Source organism: Cavia porcellus, unplaced genomic scaffold, assembly GCF_034190915.1.
Source record: "Cavia porcellus strain 051 isolate PalLab524CR breed Dunkin Hartley unplaced genomic scaffold, mCavPor4.1 scaffold_6, whole genome shotgun sequence".
Taxonomy (NCBI): domain Eukaryota; kingdom Metazoa; phylum Chordata; class Mammalia; order Rodentia; family Caviidae; genus Cavia; species Cavia porcellus.
In genome coordinates this window covers 63,398,245-63,417,833 of record NW_026947489.1, presented here as the reverse complement: position 1 = coordinate 63,417,833, position 19,589 = coordinate 63,398,245, and the positions used below count along the sequence as shown (strand labels likewise).

The 19,589-nt window shown below is 39.2% G+C and overlaps 1 protein-coding gene across 2 annotated transcripts in view; it reads right to left on the bottom strand.

Annotated features, from left to right (window-relative positions):
* Positions 1-19,223, bottom strand: part of Gdpd1 (glycerophosphodiester phosphodiesterase domain containing 1) — a 53,541-nt gene extending 34,318 nt beyond the window's left edge. Inside the window, exons 1-2 of one of the 2 annotated variants that reach the window (XM_003469549.5) lie at positions 18,927-19,223; positions 6,828-6,870 (exon numbers count right to left, since the gene is read on the bottom strand). In XM_003469549.5, the coding sequence (XP_003469597.2) occupies positions 6,828-6,870; positions 18,927-19,068 (185 nt within the window). In that variant the 5' untranslated portion in view covers positions 19,069-19,223. Of the gene's footprint in view, positions 1-6,827; positions 6,871-18,759; positions 18,874-18,926 lie in introns of those variants that run through there. The other variant, XM_063250867.1, reaches the window with a different exon arrangement.
* Positions 19,224-19,589: the final 366 nt, after the last annotated feature.

Sequence of the window (19,589 nt, the reverse complement as noted above, 5' to 3'; positions counted from 1 at the left end):
CAGTAACACACACACACACACACACACACGCACATACACAAGGTTTGAATAAATATCTTTCAAAAGAAGATGTATGAATGGGCAATAAATACATAAAGATGAAAATAAAGATGAAAAAAATAAGTAACATCACCATCACTAGAAAAATGCAACCAAACCACAATGAGATACCACCTTATAGTCATTACACTGGCTATGATAACACCTGTTAACCAGCACTGCAGAGGACTGGAGTCCTGTACTGCTGGGGGATAAACTGGGTGGCTTGGCATTAGCAAGAGGGTGGAGCAGGAGGGCCTAGGCTTCACCCCACCCACCCAAAGGTCAACTAGCAACTGTTCACAGACAAAAGCACCTTGGGGAAAACCCTAGCACATGGGAATAAGACTGCATCACTCACACATTCCATGGACGTGAATAAAAAATAATGAATGAAAAAATCTGCTCTTGAAAGGGCAAGAGAAATAGTCTCCCTTTGACAGCCTTGCCCTGTCCAAAGTGTCACATGGAGGGAAAGCCTGAGGACGCAGTCTCCACAGAGGGAAAAGAAAACAATGGAGCAGACATCCAGAACCCCTAGTGTCCTAAGACACTTTCTGGGTAGCCCACTCATTCTCTCCTAACCAGAATTTCCTAGAGGAAATTCAGGCCAGATAGAAACAATGCAAGGAGATGGAGCACACAAGAGACAACGGTGCACATTTTAATGAAAGCACTTGAGCCAGCTGAAAGCAAGACCAGCCAGCAAAGTTGAGCTGGTCACTCACATAGGAGGTGGGAAGTGCTGCTTAGCTGATCGCTAAAGGGCCAGCCAAGATAGGCCTCAACTAGGGAAGGAGAAGAACCCTATGGAATCCTGACAGTGAACAGACAAGAGTTGTGCTACCACTGGACATTCAGTCAGCACTCACTACAGCCGCAAAGCCCACTCCTACAACCTGCCCAAGGACAGAGGCAAATCTCAAGCAAAATTTTTGGTTTTATCTGAAACAGGGTATCACTATATTGTTCAGACTGGCCTATGGCAATTCTCCTGCCTCAGCCTCCCAAATGCTAGGCTCACAGGCATGCACCACCACACTGGGTTCCAGTGAATCATTTTTACCAAGCATAGCAATTTGTCCGCCCATGCCAAATCCACCTAACTCTGAGGCCCTACTTGCAAACCTGTCTAATAACTGAACCCAAGTAGCAGCATGTTCTGGCTCTACATAGTGAGACCCAGTCTCAAAAAACAAGAAAAAAAACAAAAGGATGTGCCCATTATGCATAACCAAATATACCAATAATCCTTATGATAATAAAAGAATTCAGAACAAAGGTAGCCAACAGCCACCTAGAGAAACTTAAAGCAAACCTTTCCTCCCATGGGGCAATGCCAACTGATCCATCCAGAATCACATGAAATAGCTAAAGTCTATCTCTGCCAACGAGTATCTCCTAAGATCAAAAAAAGGTTTTCTCTGTAATATTTAATACAAATATTTAATACAAATACAAATATTTAATACAAATATTTAATGAAAGGACACAATAACTTAAAAGACTCACAAAAGCCTAACACCTTCAAAAGAAACACAAAACTCTAGCAATGGACCTCAAAAAAAGGAGACCTATAAAATTACAGAAAAAGGAATTCAGAACAATCATTTTACAAAGTGCAGTGAATTGTCAGAATATAGATTTTTAAAAATTGAACAGGATGGGGACTGGTAGCACATGTATGTAAGTAATCTCAGCACTTGGGAGGATTGTCCTGTGTTCAAAACCAGCCTGGTGGGGGATTTAGTGCCTGCCTTGCAAGTGTGCAGTCATGAGTTCAATCTCCTGTATCATAAAAAAGCCAACAAAACAGCCTGGGCCACATAGCAAGACTCTGTTGCAAAAAATAAATAAAATAAATAAAATAAAATTTGAAAAATCAATAAATGAACAAAACAAGAAGTTCGTCAATGAAATAAAAATTTAAAAAATAGAAATCCCAGGGATAATGAATACAATGGCTGAATTAAAAATGCAATAGAAGGCTTCCATAGCTGGCTCAATGAAGCTGAAGTGAAATTGAAGGCAGAACATCTGAAGTTATACAGCGAATTAAACAGAAAAGAAAAAAAGGTCAGGTTTGGTTGCATATGCCAGTAATCCCAGCACTCAAGAGGCTGAGGCAGGAGGATTGCTGTGAGTTCGAGTCCAGCCTGGGCTACAAAGTGAGCTCAAGGCCAGCCTGAACTGCATAGTGAGACCCTGTCTCAAAAAGACAAAAAAAAAAAAAAAAAAAATTCAGGCCCAGCACGAGTGCATAATGAGACTATTAAAAAAAAAAAAAAAAAAAAAAAAAAACCACACACAAAAAAAACAGGTGTGGTGCCACATACCTGTAATCCCAGCAATTTGAGAGGTTGAAGGAAGGACAGCAAGTTCAAGTCCAGCCTGGGCAAGTTAGCAAGACCCTGTCTCAAAAAAACTAAAAGGTAAAAGGGGCTGGGTGTGGTGGCTGGGGACATAGATCAGTATAAAGGCCTTGGGTTCAATCCTCACACACACACACAGTACTTACATCAACTGAAACACCACCTATTTTGTAGTTGAATTTCTAACAAGCTGATGACAAACACAAGACAAAAATTAGGGAAGCCAAGGTTTCAATATTTCAGTGAAAGAAATAAAAACTCTAGCTTAAAAAGTAGATGTGGAAAAAACTCCACCAAAACAACGCATAACAACTTACAATGTAGTCTATGTTAAGCAACTGAATTGCATTTTACTTACTCCTCACATCACTGAGATTGTATTACTGTTCCCATTTCATAGATGAGATCATTAATACTGCAGTAATTAGATCTGAAAACCAGGGCACTGATTAATGACTTTGACTGTCTGCCAACTTCCAGCTTTTGCTAATACAATTTGCGTCTTTCTCCGACCATTCATGTTAGTACCACAGGGATCACACAGTCCTGTGAGTATTTACAAAGGCGCCCTAGTTTAACAACCTAATTTTATTAGCCTTTAAGAACCAGATTTGACTTACCTAAGGGCTTACACACTACATGCACAGAGACGCAGTCCAATTTCTTAGTTTAGGATTTTATGCTTACTATAAAAGGGTATCTGGGTGTTTTGTATCTTTTTTTCTCTTCTTTTTCTTTTTGCGAAGTACTGGAGATTGAACCCAGATAGTACTGTGTTCCACTCCCAACCCTCCAAAAAAATTCTAATTTGAGACCAGGCCTTGCTAAAATTTCACTAGCACACCCCACTGGCTTTGTTCTTTGAAAGTACAGGTCCATATCTCATTTAAGAGGAAACCAGTGAAAGCCCCTTAGTGTCAGAGCCCCAACAAGATGTTAGGAAGTGGAGAGATCAATGAGAAAAAGATTCCTGCTCAGAAGGAAACCACAGAAGAGTCGTATTCATAACTGAGGGAGGTGGTGCTTGTGGGAGCATTTTATAAACCACATGGAAAGACATTTTATAAACTTACTTCTCTAGTCCATTATAACATAATGAATTAACTTCCTACACATCCCTAACGTCCTTTCAATTTCCTGTCCCCTGACCATCACATCTTAATCTCAATATTTTATACTTTTAAAATAGATTCTTCTTGGACTGGGAGTGCATCTTAGTGGTAGAGTGTTTGCCTAGCATGCGAAAGGCCCTACTCTAGGGCCTCATCTTCCTCACCCAGCACCATAAATAAACAAATGAATCAAGTAAACCAGGCATGTTGACTCACACCTGGTAATCCCAGCACTGAGGCTGCAGCAGGACTATCATGACTTTAAGCCAGCTTGGGTTACAGACGTAAGACCCTGCCTCAGAAAACCAAATAAACAAAAATTTTAAAGATAGTTTTTTCCTCTTTTCCAAATGATAGCTTTTTTTGTTTGTTTGTTTGTTTTGTCTTTGAGCTCACTTTGTAGCACAGGCTGGTCTCCAACTCCCAAAAATACTCCTGCCTCTGCCTCCCTATTGCTGGGATTACAGGTGTGTACCACCGTACCAAGACTCCAAATGAAGCTTTTCTAGTATTAGCAGTTTTCAATTTTCTAGTTAATCTAAACCTCACACCAACTACCTATGCACTTTAATATTTTCTTATATTCACCACCATGATATATATGCTTTCTAAAATGTACATGTAACTTTTTATTTTCTTTTTGGTGTTTTCACACAGGGTCTCACTAAATTGCTCAGACTAGCCTCAAACTTGTGACCCTCTTGCATGAGCTGCAATAGAGAGACCCTGCCTCCCCTCCACACACACAAAAAGTGTTGGCCAGCTAACATGCAGCTCAAAACTTCTGTTGAAGGCTTGGTTGGTATCTGATGGGCTCTGAGGACCTGAGTGGGTTCAGGAGGGCTCTAATTTCATCAGGTGGGTTGATGCAGGGGTGAATTCCTAGCTGAGCAGGTTTAGTGGAAGGGGCGGTCACTGAGAGTGAGCCTATGGAGGACAGCTTGCCGCGCACCACCCCCATGTCTTCCTGCACCAGGAGGTGAGCCACTCTGGTCCATCACGGCTTCCACCAATGCTGCCCACTGGATGCTGCCTCCCCACTGAAACCTCTGAGACTGTGAACCAAATAAACCTTTCCTCCTTTGGGTTTTGGTTTCTGTTTTTTTCAGGTAATTGGTCACGGTGATGAAAATCTTACTAATGCAAATAAATATATCTAATAATATTAACAATAAAATGTGAGAGAGTTGCTTTTTTCTATTGAACTACCCTAAAAACTTCTAAAGAAAAAGTAAGAGATTGCATGGGGACACATGCATGAGCTCCTGGATCCAACCTTTAACACTACAAAAATTATATATATACATATGGTTACCATGTGACAGGCAAAGTTGTTTTCAACAACTTTTCAATAGTTATTCTCTAAACAAAATTGTTTTGCTTTGTTTTTCAGTACTGGGAATCGAACACAGGACCTTGCACTGCTAGGCAGGCATTGTGCCGCTAAGCTATATCCTTCGCGCAACAAAATTGTATAAAAGCTGTTGAAGATGAGAAATGTAACAGTATATTACAAACAAAAACTAAATTATATATCCTTCGAATATCAAAAATATTTGAGGATTAGAATCTTTAATAGAGAGTAAAAAAAAATTGTGATATTTTCAAATGTATTAACCCTAGAAATAATTCCACCATTTTATTGGTTTTTATTTTGAGGGAGTTGGTTTTTGAGACAGGGTCTCACTATGTAGATCAGGCCAGGCTTGAACTGACAGTGATCCTCCTGCCTTGGCTTTGGGAGTGCGCAATTATAGGTGTGTGCCACCACATTTGGTAATTTGCAATTTCATAAATAAACGTGACTGGTAGACATTTTTAAAAGAATATAAAGAAAAGCCTCAAAAATAATGTGCTTCAAACATACACACAAAAAATACTAAAAATCCCTCAAAATTATGCGCAGTTTCTCCTAAATTATTTACATCACCTGTGTCCCAGGCAAAAGTAACAGCATGTGTTTTTCTGTGTATCTCACTGGAAATTGTACACATAAAATTATTTATCTATATTTAACTACAGCTAACTTGGCAGGTTACAATCTAAGTAAAGAGAATAACAGTGTAATTTAAATGCAAATATCCACTTTCCGTCTGTGACAGAAAGTTTCTGCACTTTTAAAATTTTTGAGATCATCCTCAATAGGAAAAGTAAGAGACAACACATACATGGAGGACAGGATTCAGATGAAACTAGACTGAAGAAACAGTACCATTGGACCCGATAACAGGAAAAATAATCCTAAAGTATCAGATTGTTTGAAAGTAGAATAAAGACTTAGATCAAGTTTTCTTGGGCTACTCACAAGAAGAGCTCACAGGAAAAGCAACCTGTTTAATACGCACAAGCCCTGGGTTCAAACCCTAGCACCAAGAAAAACAAAACAAAAAAGAGCTCCTGATTTCCTCCTCTCAATAATGTACTTAAAAGTGGCTCAAGAATTAGAGATCAGGCCAGGTAGTATAACAAGATCCCAATTTAAAAACAACAAAAACAAAGCAAACTCTTGAGCCAGGAGGATTGTTATGAATTCGAGACTAGCCTGCACTACAAAGTGAGTTCAAGGTCAGCCTGCATAGTGATACCCTATCTCAAACAAACAAATAAACAAGCAACCAACTCAAAAACATAAAAGCAAAAACAAAACAGAACCCCTCAAAATTATCTTTTCTTGGGTTTTACTTTTTACATTCCCTGTCTTTCAGGGAAACAAACACTGTTCTCACCATTACAATAGACTGATGATGGCTACTGACTCTCAGACAAAGAACAACAGTACCAATCAGCTTTCACTCCTGTCTCTCCTGCTGCTTCTCTGCCAAGTGCTCTAAAAGACAACTGTATGAAGTATCCAATTATAAATAGGAAAAGCTGACATTATTAAAAAATAACACTAACACACTCACGAGAGTTCCAAAAAGAAAACAGTTTGAAGGCTCAGGTCTAAACAAACATTACTGTGGACAAAGAAACATAATCCTAGTTATAAACAGTGGTCAGTATAATAGTTGTTTCATTTGTTCTTTCTCTCCAAGACTAATTAGCATTATACATAATACATGCTTTATAACTAAGATCTTCTTTCAGCTTTGGAACTATGATATCTTTTGATTACCCAAACTCTCGTCTAGTTTTCAGCAATACAGAAGCCAAACACTTCGTGACACTTCAGGCTAATTAAATGAAGAAAGCAATTACCATTTTATAAAAGACTAGAAGTGGATGCTACATCTATACTGTCCTCCATTTGTGAATCATTATCTCTTTAACCAAGGAAGAGTATCTATTCATATACTGTACTTACTGCTGAAAAGCTGCCATTGTATTCTCCAAATTTTCTCCAGCACCTGTGAAAATATTAAAATTTACTAGATATTTCGAACGTGTTATTTTTCTAGGATGAATACAGTTAATGAATCCTGATGCTTACTTATTACATAAATTTACAGTACAAGTCTTTTGTATGGTTTAAAAAAAAAATTGCAGCTTTATCAGTAGGAATCAATGATCAAAAACAGTAGAGCATAAGCCAAGCATGCACAAGGCCTTGGGTTTGATCCCATACCACCAAAATAAAAAAGGAGGAGTCGTCAAAGGAAGGAGAAGGAAGAAAAAGAGGAGGAAGAGGGCGAAAGGAAGGGAATGTGAGGGAAAGGAGGGGAAAAGAGGGGGCAGAAGCAGAAAACACTGTCATAGAAACCCAGGAGAATTAAGAAAACCGAAACATAATTTTTAGCTCTACCATCTGTTCATTTGTTGAAGAAAAGACAGAAAAGGATTTGCTACACATGTATGTCTACAACAAAATTATAAGTCTTCCCAGGTTTTGTAGGTAAAGCAATACAACTTGAGATCAAGTCCAGAAGTGAAAAGGTTTGGAATCACTTAGGTAAATAGTAGGTTGCTCCCCCGCCCCCCATCTAAAAACTGAGGGAGTTGGTGGGACCCAAAAATGCACAGCGCACCCTGTGGGAGTGAAAGGGGAGGAATAGTCTAAAAAAAGAAGGCAGAAGATATTGTTAATAGTGTATCAGGAAGGGGCTGGGGATTTAGCTCAGTGGCATAAGCGCCTGCGTTGCAAGTAGGCAGTCCTGGGTTCGATCCCTGGTACTGATAAAAAGGAAAAAGACAAAAAAAAAAAAAAAAAATTGTGTATCAGGATTTAAAACCCACATTACTCATACTGCTCTGTTTAGATAGATTATATTCTGTCCAGTTTGTCTACTTGCACTAGATCTGCAGACACAGACAGGTATCCAAAAATAAGGTACATCAGATTTAGTATAGTAATTATCCTTAATTTCCTATTATCTTAATCTGAAGCCCTGTATTACTTATATTGTTTTACCATGATCGATCTTAGTTGAATCTGGTTTGTCAGATGGCTGTTTGGTATTGACAGATTTTATTCAAAACTGTTAGGATTGATAGTATCAAGTCTGAGAGTATAGGCAACTATACTGAAGATGACAAGATACCCATTCTGGTTTGATTACTACCTGTTTTTGAAGTTTTACACTAGCTACAATGTTTTGTTTTTATTAATATTGTTATGCTATATTCAATTATACTATGCCTAATGATATAGACAAGTCTATTGAAGGTAACAAGAGACAACATGGTAACCATTGTAGATCACCTTGTACTGTGGTTTTATATGATTTTTTCGTTTCATGTTTTTACAGGAGTATGTTTTGTTTTATCTTGCTTTGTTTTGTTTCTCCCTCTAATATAGAAAGGATAGAAATACATGTAGAGACCCATACATGCGTAGAACCTATGAACAGTTTATGAGAACTGATCTTGTAACGCTAATGAACAGCTACTTTGAAGAAAAAAAGACACTACAGTACCCAGGGCTGAGCCCACAGTGTCATGATGTGAAATCCAGCAATACCATTATTCTTTGTGATTTTTAACCTGCTTTGTTTTGAGTGTATAGGATTGTTGACCACATTACTAAGTTTTTGTTGGATAGTTGAACAGAACTGTTTGCAATCTCGCTGTCTGAATGTCCACTTTGTATATTTCACTTTTGTAACTTGAACAACTATTTGTAAGAGGACAGTCTGTAATTATCAACTAATGACTTCTTACTGTTTATCTTTTCTTTGAACTTATGTAATATTTCTACCCTTTTTCTATTTTGTTTTTTCTTTTAAATAACTTTAAAAATTAAACAAAAGTCTTCCCTCTGTACCCTCACAGTCATGCATAACTCTTCTCAGTTATTTATCATATTAAGCATAATTATTTCATAACTATTTACTTGTCTCTTTCTTGCCTTACTCATGAATTGCTAAAAGAAGTAGTTGTTTTAATTTTCTGGCTGAATGCAGTATAGTGTCATATTTGAGGATGAGACTATGGAGTTAGGATGCCTGGTCTCACTTTGATTATTAGAGTTGATACATGATAGAAAACAGTTGCAGTAAATATGGAAGTTATTTTTTTCTAAAGAAAGGGCCCTTCTGAGGTTAGATATCCTTGGTTAGATGAGGTTAACTGGTGTTGTATTCAAAAACTACGAAAATGTTATATTCAGATAACCAATATTCCAGAGCAAAACTCGGTATAGTGGCTCACACCTATAATTCCAGTACTTGGGCAGCTGAGACAGAAGGATCACTGTGAATTCGAGACCAGGCTAGGCTACAGAGTGAGTTCAGTCTAGAACTGCATAGTGAAACCCTAACTTAAAAAAAAAAAAGACTGTGTGTGTGTGTACTCTAGAATATTACCATAAAGACAAAAGCACTAATGTGGTTATTAGTAAATTAAGTTAAACTACTACTTGTGTCAAAATGCAAGGAAGAGGGGCTGGGAATTTAGCTCAGTGGCTTAAGCACCTGCCTGGCAAGCTCGAGGTCATGAGTTCGAACCCTGATACCAAAAAAAAAAAAAGAACAAAGTGCAAGGAAGTTAAAAGGACACAGAAGTCAGCATGAAATGAAGGTCCCTTCACAGATTAAAATCTGGGATAGTGCCAGTATCAAAATAATGACAGTGGCAAATTTTAAACCACAGGATAAAATAGAACATTCTGAATTTTTTTTAATAAAATGAATTGAAAATCTGATACCAAATGGGATATTTATGTAGTTTCAAAATGTTCCATTCAAAAATAATAATTATAAAGAGAGTAAGGGTAACCTCACACTGGCAGAGACTGGCAATCACTATGGTCAGCTGCTGATCAAAGTCAATTATTTTATTTTGTCTTTTTGAGACAGGGTCTCACTATGCAGCTCAGGCTGGCCTTGGACTTACTTGCAGCCCAGGCTGGTCTTGAACTTGCAGTGATCCTCTTGCCTCAGTCTCCCCAGTGCTGGGATTACAAGAGTGTGCCAGCCTGCCTGGCTTTCAGTGTCTTTTCAATTTCTTAACTTTCCCCCTATCAAACAGAAGTTTAACCTAACAAATCAAATTAGTAGTGCTTATCTCCAGATGGTTAGAATACAGATGATATTTCTATTCTAATATGCATTCTCTTATACCTTATAAACCTTCTACAAGGAATATGTGTTATTTTTTAAATAGAGAGACCATAGGAGGACCACCTAAACCCAGGAGTATGGGGCTATCCTGGCCAACACAGTGAGCCCCTGTCTCAAAAAACTAGGGGTCAGCTAAGCACGGCGGCACATGCCTGGAATCTCAGCACTTGGGAAGCTGAGGGAGGAGAACTGCTACAGCTATGTTTTAGGTCAGCTTGGGCTACCTAGTGAGTTCAAGGCCAGCCCATGCTATGTAATGAGACCCTGTCTCAGAAAAAAAAAAAAATAGGATTCAATACAGTGCCATCTCTCTGAAACATTCTCATCATCGTCTCCCAATTTTTTTTTAATTTGAAATCCATTCTTTATTCCAATGACTCTTACTATATAGTTAGTTTAGTTCAATTTTGTTCTGTTGAGACAGGGTCTCACTATGTAACCCAGGCTGGTCTCAAACTCACAAAGATCCTCCTGTCTCAGCCTCCTGAGTGCTGGAATTATAGCTATGTCCACTGCAGCAGGTATGTATTTAAAATTAATGCTTTGAGCCAGATCATTTTAGGTCTCTGGACTCCATTTTACCAAAAAATTACTGAGTGTTCCAAAGTGCTTTTGATCATGTGAATTATACCCACTAGCAATTATGTATTAGAAATTAGGCCCTAGAAATCTGAATTTCATTTCATTATTGAAAAAAAAAACAATAAACTCACTACATGCTAAGATGACATTTTTATGGGGAAAAAAAACCTGTTTCCTAAAACAAACAAAAACTCAGGGCTGGGGATATAGCTCAGTGGCACAAGCACCTGCCTGGCAAGCATGAGGTCATGAGTTTGACCTCCAGTACTATTAAAAAACAAAAAAAACCTTAATGAAATGGTGACATTGTTTTACATTTTTGCAAACCTGTTTAATGTCTGGCTTAAAAAGAAGCAGGCAGAGTCTCTTCTACCTCCACACAGATAAGCAGTTGGAAAAGAAAGACTTTCGCCATACTATATCACGAGACAGGAGGTGTGGCTCAGTGAGCAAGGCCTTGGGTTCAATCCTCAATAGCACAAAAAAGGAAATCATAAACCAAACAAAAAACACTACCTCAAGATTCAACAACTGGTAGATCCTTCCTTTTTTTTTTTTTTTCTTTTTGTGGCGCTAGGGGTTGAACCCAAGAAGCACTGACCTAAATCTCCAGGGCATTTTATTTAGTGACAGGGTGATGCTAAATTGCTCAGGCTGGGCTTGAATTTGCAATCCCCCTACCTCAGCCTAACAGGTGGCTGGGATTACAGCAGTGTACCACCACACCCAGCAATGAATGCTAGTTTCTTAAAAGTTGGTAGCAAGGTAGAATCTGAATCCCTATTGATGACTTCTTCCTACTTGTTTACATGACATCCCACTCATCCATCTTTAACTTCAAATGGATCTTTCACATAAATGGCTTTATGACGTTGTTTGTTGGTCATCTGGACAATACTGAGTCACCAAATTATGCTGATCTGTTAAATGTTGACACATTTTGTTATGTGATTTGTTATTTTTTTCCCCCAGTACCGGGAACTAAACCTTGAGAGCACCGAGTTATACTCCAGCTGTTTTTCTAGCTTTTATTTTGAGGCAGGGTCTCACTGAATTGCCCAGACTGACCTCAGATTTGCAATCCCCGAGAGCCTCAAGAGTAGCTAGATTTACAGGCATGTGCCATTTGGTTCATTATACGGTATTTTTTAAAAAATCACAACTGTTAGCTGGGCCTACTGGTGCACAAATTTATTGTTGAGCATAGTGGCACATGCCTGTAGTTCCAACACTCAGATGGCCAAGGCAGGACAATCACAAGTTCCATACCAGCCTAGATTTCTATAGTCTATAGACTATCTAGCAAGAACTTTTCTCAAAAACATGTAAAATTTAATAAAATTTGTATTTTTTGTTTGCTTTTTTTTTTGTCTTTTTCTTTTTTATCAGTACCGGGGATCAAACTCACGACTGCTTGCTTGCAAGGCTTGCTTTATGCCGCTGAGCTAAATCCCCAGCACCTTTGTTTGCTTTTTTTGAAGTAGGAGCTCACTATGTAGTCCAGGCTTGTCTTGAACTTACTATGTAGTCCAGGCTGACCTCAAACTCTCAGAACTCCTCTTGCCTCAACCTCCAGAAAGTTGGGATTACAAGCATGTGCCACCATGCCTGGTTGGAAGTCAACTTTTCCATTACTCTTGGGCAACATGTCTTGCTACCACTGTAAGAGTCATTACTAAAATTCTGAAAAGGTAAAAAAAAAATTGAAAAGGTAAAAAAAAAATTGAAAAGGTAATCAAGCCAGGTGTGATGGTGCATGTCTCAGCACTTGGGAGGCTGAGGCAGAAGGATCACTGTGAGTTCAAGGCTGGCCTACAAGGTGAGTTTAAGCCAACTTGAACTACATAGCAGACTCTATCTCAAGAAAGGCAAAAAAAAAAAAAAAAAGGTGATCAAGATATTAGTAATTAATTAACAGAAGTTAGATACTATGCTTATCCACATTATATATTTCATTAAAAATACAACTGTCCTAAATGTATTAAATATTTCCAGAAATAAAATTGGCTGAGGTCACAGCTAAAAGGAGGACCAGGAGTCAAGCCCTGTAGTATGATTTCAGAGCTCATCCTTTTAATCACTAACTGTGCTGCTGTTTTTACGCTGCCATTCACATAAAATTCCCTTTACTTCACCTTTACAAGTCAATAAATGCTGGTTCCTACGACTATTTACAGGAAAATTACTCACATTGGTCCTTATCATTATTTCCTTCTATTTGTTTATAAAGCTAGAGGATAAATTCCACAATGATAATACTCATAAATTACTGAGACTCATATGGTGAAAGTCTGGAGAGTAACTAACGGACTAATTAAGAACTCTTCCCCAAGGAATAATTTATTGGTAGTGCTTCTCTTGTGAAAAGATTTCACTCACAGAAGCCAGCTTGTCATTAATTTTTTGTTTTTCCTAATAAATAGCTTATATAATTCCTGGATGTGCAAATAACCATTCTATATGCAAATGAAATTTTAGCTTTTTTTTCTGGTAGTATTGGCAATCGAACCTAGCACCTCAACACATGACAGCCACGCACTCTTCCACTGAGCTACAACCCCCGTATTTTCTTTCTTTCCTTTTTTTTTGTTTAAGAGTCTCACTATGCAACTCAAGCTGGGCTTGAGCTCACTTTGTAACGCAGGCAAGACTCGAACTTGCAACAATCCTCCTGCATCAGCCTCCTGAGTTATGGGAGGTGTAAGCCACCACATCTGCTCCCCAACCCTTTTTAAATGTTATTTATTTATTTTGGGAGTTTTGTTTTGAGGCAATGTCCCCTCATGTAGTTTAGGCTGGCCTTGAACTATGTGCTACCTTGCACTCTCAGTGATCCTCCTGCCTCAGCTCCCATGCTGGAATTACAAGATGCCCCACCTTGCCCAGCTTGTAATAGTTTACTGGCCAAACTGCTCAAACTGGCCTCAATTTTTTTTTTTTTTTTGTCTTTTTCGTTCAGGCGCTTATGCCACTGAACTAAATCTCCAGTCCAGACTGGCCTCAAATTTGAGATTCTTCTGCTTCAGCTTCCTGAATAGCTTGGATTATATGCATTTATCACCACTTCCAGCTAGATTTTAAATTTTTTTTTTTTTTGTTTCTTTTTTGGTGTCAGAGATCAAACTCACGACCTTGCGTTTGCCAACCTGGCACTTACGCCGCTGAGCTAAACCCTGGCCCCTAGATTTTAATTTTTAATTAGTATGAAATGTGGAAGATAATTAGTACCTAATACAGATTTACATGCTATCCTAGTATAATCTGTTCATTATTCTTCTGTTTGTATCCTCTTCATTCCTTCTTTACCAGTGCTAGTGTCACTGGTACCAACACACTGGTAATTTTTTTGATAAAATATTATCTGAAAATTCCCAATTTATTCAATGCTTCACTACATACTTCCCAATTTTTCACTCTTATATTAACTTTTCTCCCTTATGCTGTGCTTCATAATTACTTTGCAATTGGTTAATCTCTGAGAGGATAAGAAAGCATTCTATTTTGTTTCCTTAACTAGACTTAAATGGTGTGATAGCAAGAATAATCTGTGCAGTTTCTTTTTAACTCTCGAACATAGTATATACCAATAAAAGTACAATAAATGTTACAGGTGTAGGGCCAGGGATTTAGCTCAGTGGCATAAACACCTGCCTGGGAAGCGTGAGGTTGTGAGTTTGATCCCCAGTACCAAAAAAAAAAAAAAAAATTACAGAGTTGTCTTAACAGTTATGCTCCAATCACCACTATCATTAACATCCTTGTATTCATAATATACATATGGGCTTAGGTGATGTTTATAAAACCAATGACAAGAGCTGGAGGTGGTGACTCAGGGCCTATAATACAGTACACAGGAGGCTAAGGCAGAAAAATCAAGAATTTAATGCTAGTTTGGGCTACACAGTAAGATCTCTTAAAAAAAATATTTTTATGACTGGGCATGGTGGCATAAGCCTGTAATCCCAGTTATTCAAGAGGCTGATGTGAGAGGATTACAAGTTTGAGGCCAACATGGACAACTGATCAAGGAGCGAGAGAGAGAGAGACACAGAGAAAGGGAGGCAGAGAATGGAGTACAACCTAGTGGAATAGCACTTGCCTAGCATGTGCAAGACTCTAGCTTCAATCTTTAGTACTACACACACAAAAAAGATTATATAGAGAGACACAGATATAGATATGTATATATACACAAATATATATATATATATATATATTTTTTTTTTTTTTTTTTTTTTTTTTTTTTGAGACAGAGCCTTGCCATGTAGTGCAGGTTGGCTTTAAACTTGCTTATATGCCCTAGGCTGGTTTCAAACTCCAGGTGATCCTCCTGCCTCAGCCTCCTAGTGTTGGGATTACAGATGTGCATAACCATGCCTGGTAAGATATATATACATATACATATCTGTATCTATCTACCTATCTATATCTTTTTTTTTGTCAATACCAGGGATCGAACTCATGACTGCACTTGCAAGGCAGGCGCTTATGCCGCTGAGCTAAATCCCCAGCCCCTACCAATCTATATTTTATATGTATGGCCATCACTGAAAATAACATATCAGTCTACTATTTGCTTTATTAAACAGTATAGTATTATTAAATAAAGGTCAAATTACTATGTTGTCATCAGTTGACATGAACAAGCTAGCTGGGAAGAAGCTCTCCTAGATACACTAGAAACAGTGCCCAGATACTAAGAATGAAGGGACAAGAACTGAAGAGAACCAGTTCTGTAAGGCAGAAAACAGGCTTCCACTGAACTGCAGAATGCAACTTCCAAACTCATGTCTCATTTTCTTCTTGCACGATCAACTGAAGTTTGGTTCACCGCCTGCTAAAGCAATCTGTGGCAGGATGACCAGATTGTGAGTTTCCTGGCTTCAGACCAAGATTAAAAGGCGTAAAGGAAAGGATTTCATCAGTTGATGATACTCTTTTGTTCTTCGGTCACTGAACCCTAAAAAACAGATTATCTTCTAAAAAGCCTGTTGATTGACCTAACTGGCCCACAGAAACAGATTCGGTTAAGTTCAATTATTTCCCTGCTATCCTATCTCAGTATATACAGTATAAGTCCAGATATAGGAAAATACAACTTTAAAGGGCAGACTAAATATCAAATTATTGCAGTTAGAGCAATAGGATAAGCACAAATGTGAGCAATCTAAACGAAGTCTAGAGTAAATGCTGATATTAGTATTCAAGACAAAAACTACAACCAGTCAAGTAACTTGAGTCACCTACTTACTTATGTCTTATTTGCACATACTTAGTATCTTGAATTACAAGCATTTTTAAGTAAGTATCTGCTATATCACTGTGACGTGGGTACTCACTAGGAGTGTATTAAGCCAGGCATGGTAGCGCATGCCTGTAATCCCAACACTAAGGAGGCTGAGGCAAAAGAATTAACAGATTTTTTTTTTCTTTCTTTGTTTTTTTTTTTTTTTTTTTTTTGGTCTTTTTGAGACAGGGTCTCACTGTGCAGTTCAGGCTGGCCTTGAGCTCACTTTGTAGCCTAGGCTGGTCTCGAACTCGCAACGATCCTCCTGCCTCAGCCTCCCAAATGCTGGAATTACAGGCATGAGCCACCACACCCAGCGAATTAACAGATTTTGAGGGCAGCCTGAACTACGAAGACTTCAAAGACAGTCTAAGCTACATAGGGAGACTATGTCTCAAAAAGCACAAAAAATGAGAAAGCATCACAAAACAAACTCATATCCTGTCTCAAAAAAGGGGGCCAAAGAGTTAGCTCAGTGGCAGAGTATCTGCCTTGCACGAGATTCTACATTTGATCCCTAGTACCAAAAATAAATAAATAAAAATGATTCTTTTTTTTTTTTTTTTAAGAATATATTAAGCACTAACATAAGAAGACTTACTTGGGCCAGAAATTTAGCTCAGTGGCATAAGCACCTGCCTGATCCCTAGTACCAAAAAAAAAAAAAAAAAGACTTACTGTAGTTCTTTTTTGTCTTTTTTTTTTTTTTTAGAAAGGGACTCAAGTTTGTAGTTCAGACTAGACTTGACCTCCGTTACATAGCCCAGGCTGGCCTTGAACTCACAGAGGCCTCCTGCCTTCCCACCCCAGCTGCCAGAGTGCTGAGATTATAGGCATATGCCTGAATTTATTAGTTTTTACAGAAATATCAGACAGGTAAAACAGATTTTAAGCCTGCACATATTTAAGAAGATTCCTACAAAAGGCTTCTGCATTACCGGCTATACAAATACTGATGACATATTTACAAATAATAAAAATTTCCATATAATGAGTTCTATGTAATAATACTGAAATGACTTAATATCTAGGGAGAAAATATATTGGAAGTATTTCTAACAGTAGATGAAGACTTGAGATCTCATGTTCCTGAATTTGATTCTAGCACACATTTTAAATCTCTACGTACTATTGTCTTTTTTTCCACTTGCAGAGTGTCACAAAATTTCAGAGATTATTTTTTTTAAGATAATATTTGGGTAATTCATAAGGGCAGTTTAGAAAGTTTTTAAAAAGATCTAGTTTTTTTGTTTCTCGTTTTTATTTGGAGTTTTTCATAAGCACACTTTTTTGTAAATCAGTAAACATGATGGCACTGTGTATTATCACTGAAACATGCACCAATGACAATTTAAACACTAAAAGCTGGTCCCTGGTTCCAAAGGTTAGTAGTTAGTCATCCTATGGTTAGTAGTTAAACATCCACATATCTCACACCATATCTCTACTGAAATACAGATAAAACAGGATGAACTGGCACAACCCTGTAATCCTAGCAGTCTGGAAGGCTGAGGCAAGAGGATCACAAGTTTGAGTCTACACTGGGAATGCAGAAAGACATCCCGCCTCCTCCTCCCAAAAAAGGGGCTGAGGATGTATCTCAGTAGGAAGGCCTTGTGTTAAATTCCACAGATAAGTATCACAGATAAAATAGACCAAGTAAGTCAAATTAGCATCAATAACATGACATTTAACTATTAAGTCTTTAAACTTTTACTGCTTTTTGAGGTGAGACTAGGATAACTATTGAAATCATTCATTAGAACTGTGCTTAACACAAAGTTATATAGGAGAATAACACATTTCGGTGACATTTAAAACTTCTTCCTGCCCAATACTTTTCATAATAGGGGCTATGACACTAACTCAAATTTCACACTGTGAATTACTGCAACTTACCATTAGACTAAATTTTCAAGCAAATTTAAATTGGTGTTACATTCATCCCTGTAGAAAAGTTAAAGGTGATTGAAACAATCCAATTTCACAAAATTTTATATATTACACTTGAAATATAATAAAGTCACACTGTAACATCAGAATGAAGGGACAAAGATTTGACCTGCTATTTTGGAAATCTGAGGGTGGACCACCTAGCATCTTTATAGTTAGGTACTTTTACAAATTTTTTGACACAAGGCTCTCTGTGTAGCCCAGCCTGACCTCGAACTCACAGCAACCCTCTAGTCTTAGCCTTCCTAAGTGCTGGGATCACAAGTGCACGCTGCCACGCCTAGCATAAAAAGTTTGTTTTATTTAAAAAATACTTTCCTGCCGTAAACTAAATCATTTTCTTTTGGAAATCCACGTGTTATTTTTAGGAGATGCTAAAAAAAAAAAAAAAAAAACCGCAACAAACACATAAAACAGGTGCAGGAACTCTGTCCAGTTCCACGTTCCAGTTCGTCCCAAATTCTTAATTGTGTGACCTTGGGAAACGCCTCGGGCTCGGGGACTCGGTTTCTCTCTCTTCTCAATTACGAAGGCTCTGCTGTAGAGCTTGAGGGTGGGACTGGTCCCCGCGCAACGCAGACACCAGGGCCTCAGCTTCTCCAGGTACGCGCAGATTGAGCTCAGCTCCGCTCTTTCCCGGTCTCCCCCAGCCGCCCCGCCACCGGCTCGCTCAGAGCAGTCGGCTCCCGCCCCCGGCGTACCCCAGGCTCTGCGGGGCGCTCCCGCTTGGTGCCCGGCTGCCAGGAAGGGATCTTGCGTTCCTCCTTCCACCCGCAGAGAAGCGCCCGGTCTGCCCTTCATTCGCATCCTAAGCTCTTCCCCTCATAGAAGCCGGGACACCGCGGGTCGCCAGACACGCCAGAGCCCCGACCGCAGACCCCTTCCTCCCGACCTCCCCTCTTCTCCCCTTCCAGCACCTTCTCCTCCGAGGGAGTCTTACAGCCACACAAGCCCATTCTTCCTCAAACTCTCACGTCATTTCCATCCGGTCGCCTTCTGCAGAATCCCAGAGGCCCCTCAGCTCTCCTCACAAACACAGCCCTCCCCCCGTCAGCCCTCAGGTCTGAGGAAACCCCCACCTCACCTCCGCGGTGAGAGATGTGTTTACTGAGGAATCGCTGCTTCTTTTTCTGGTGCAGCAAGGTCGGGTATTTAAGCAACAAGAATGAGGTCACCAAGTACCCTCCCAGGGTAGAGAGAAGGCAAAAGGCTGCGGTGGACGACATCTCAGACACCTAGTGGGAAGTCTCCCACCTCCTGGGCCTCTGAAACCCCGCTGCGACGGTCCAACGGCTCCGGCGGCTGCTCTAGGTCCGCTCGCCCCCAGCCGGCACCAAGGGTTCAGCACACTTGTTCGTGCCTGCCCATTGCGCAGGCGCAACGCGAACCTAGTGCCGGGGCAACAAAGGGGCTGCAGCACGCAGGCGCACTGCGACACTCAGCTGGGAGGCTGCAAAAATCCTATCTTAAGACTAGTCAAGAATTGCTTTGAAAACTGTCACACTGGAAAGAAAAGAATTCAGGAACTCTAGGAAATGCGAAGAATAGTTTTTGATGCTCTGTATACAATAGCCATTCAAGTATTTGTTAATTTTCAAATCCATTTTAAAAAGCCCCCGGACCTGGTGGCAAATGTCTATAATCCCAGCACTTGGGAGACTTTAGGAGGATCGCTGTGAGTTAGAGGCCACCCTGGGCTACCTAGCGAAATCAAGGCTAGGCTGCACTATATAGCGAGAGCCTACCT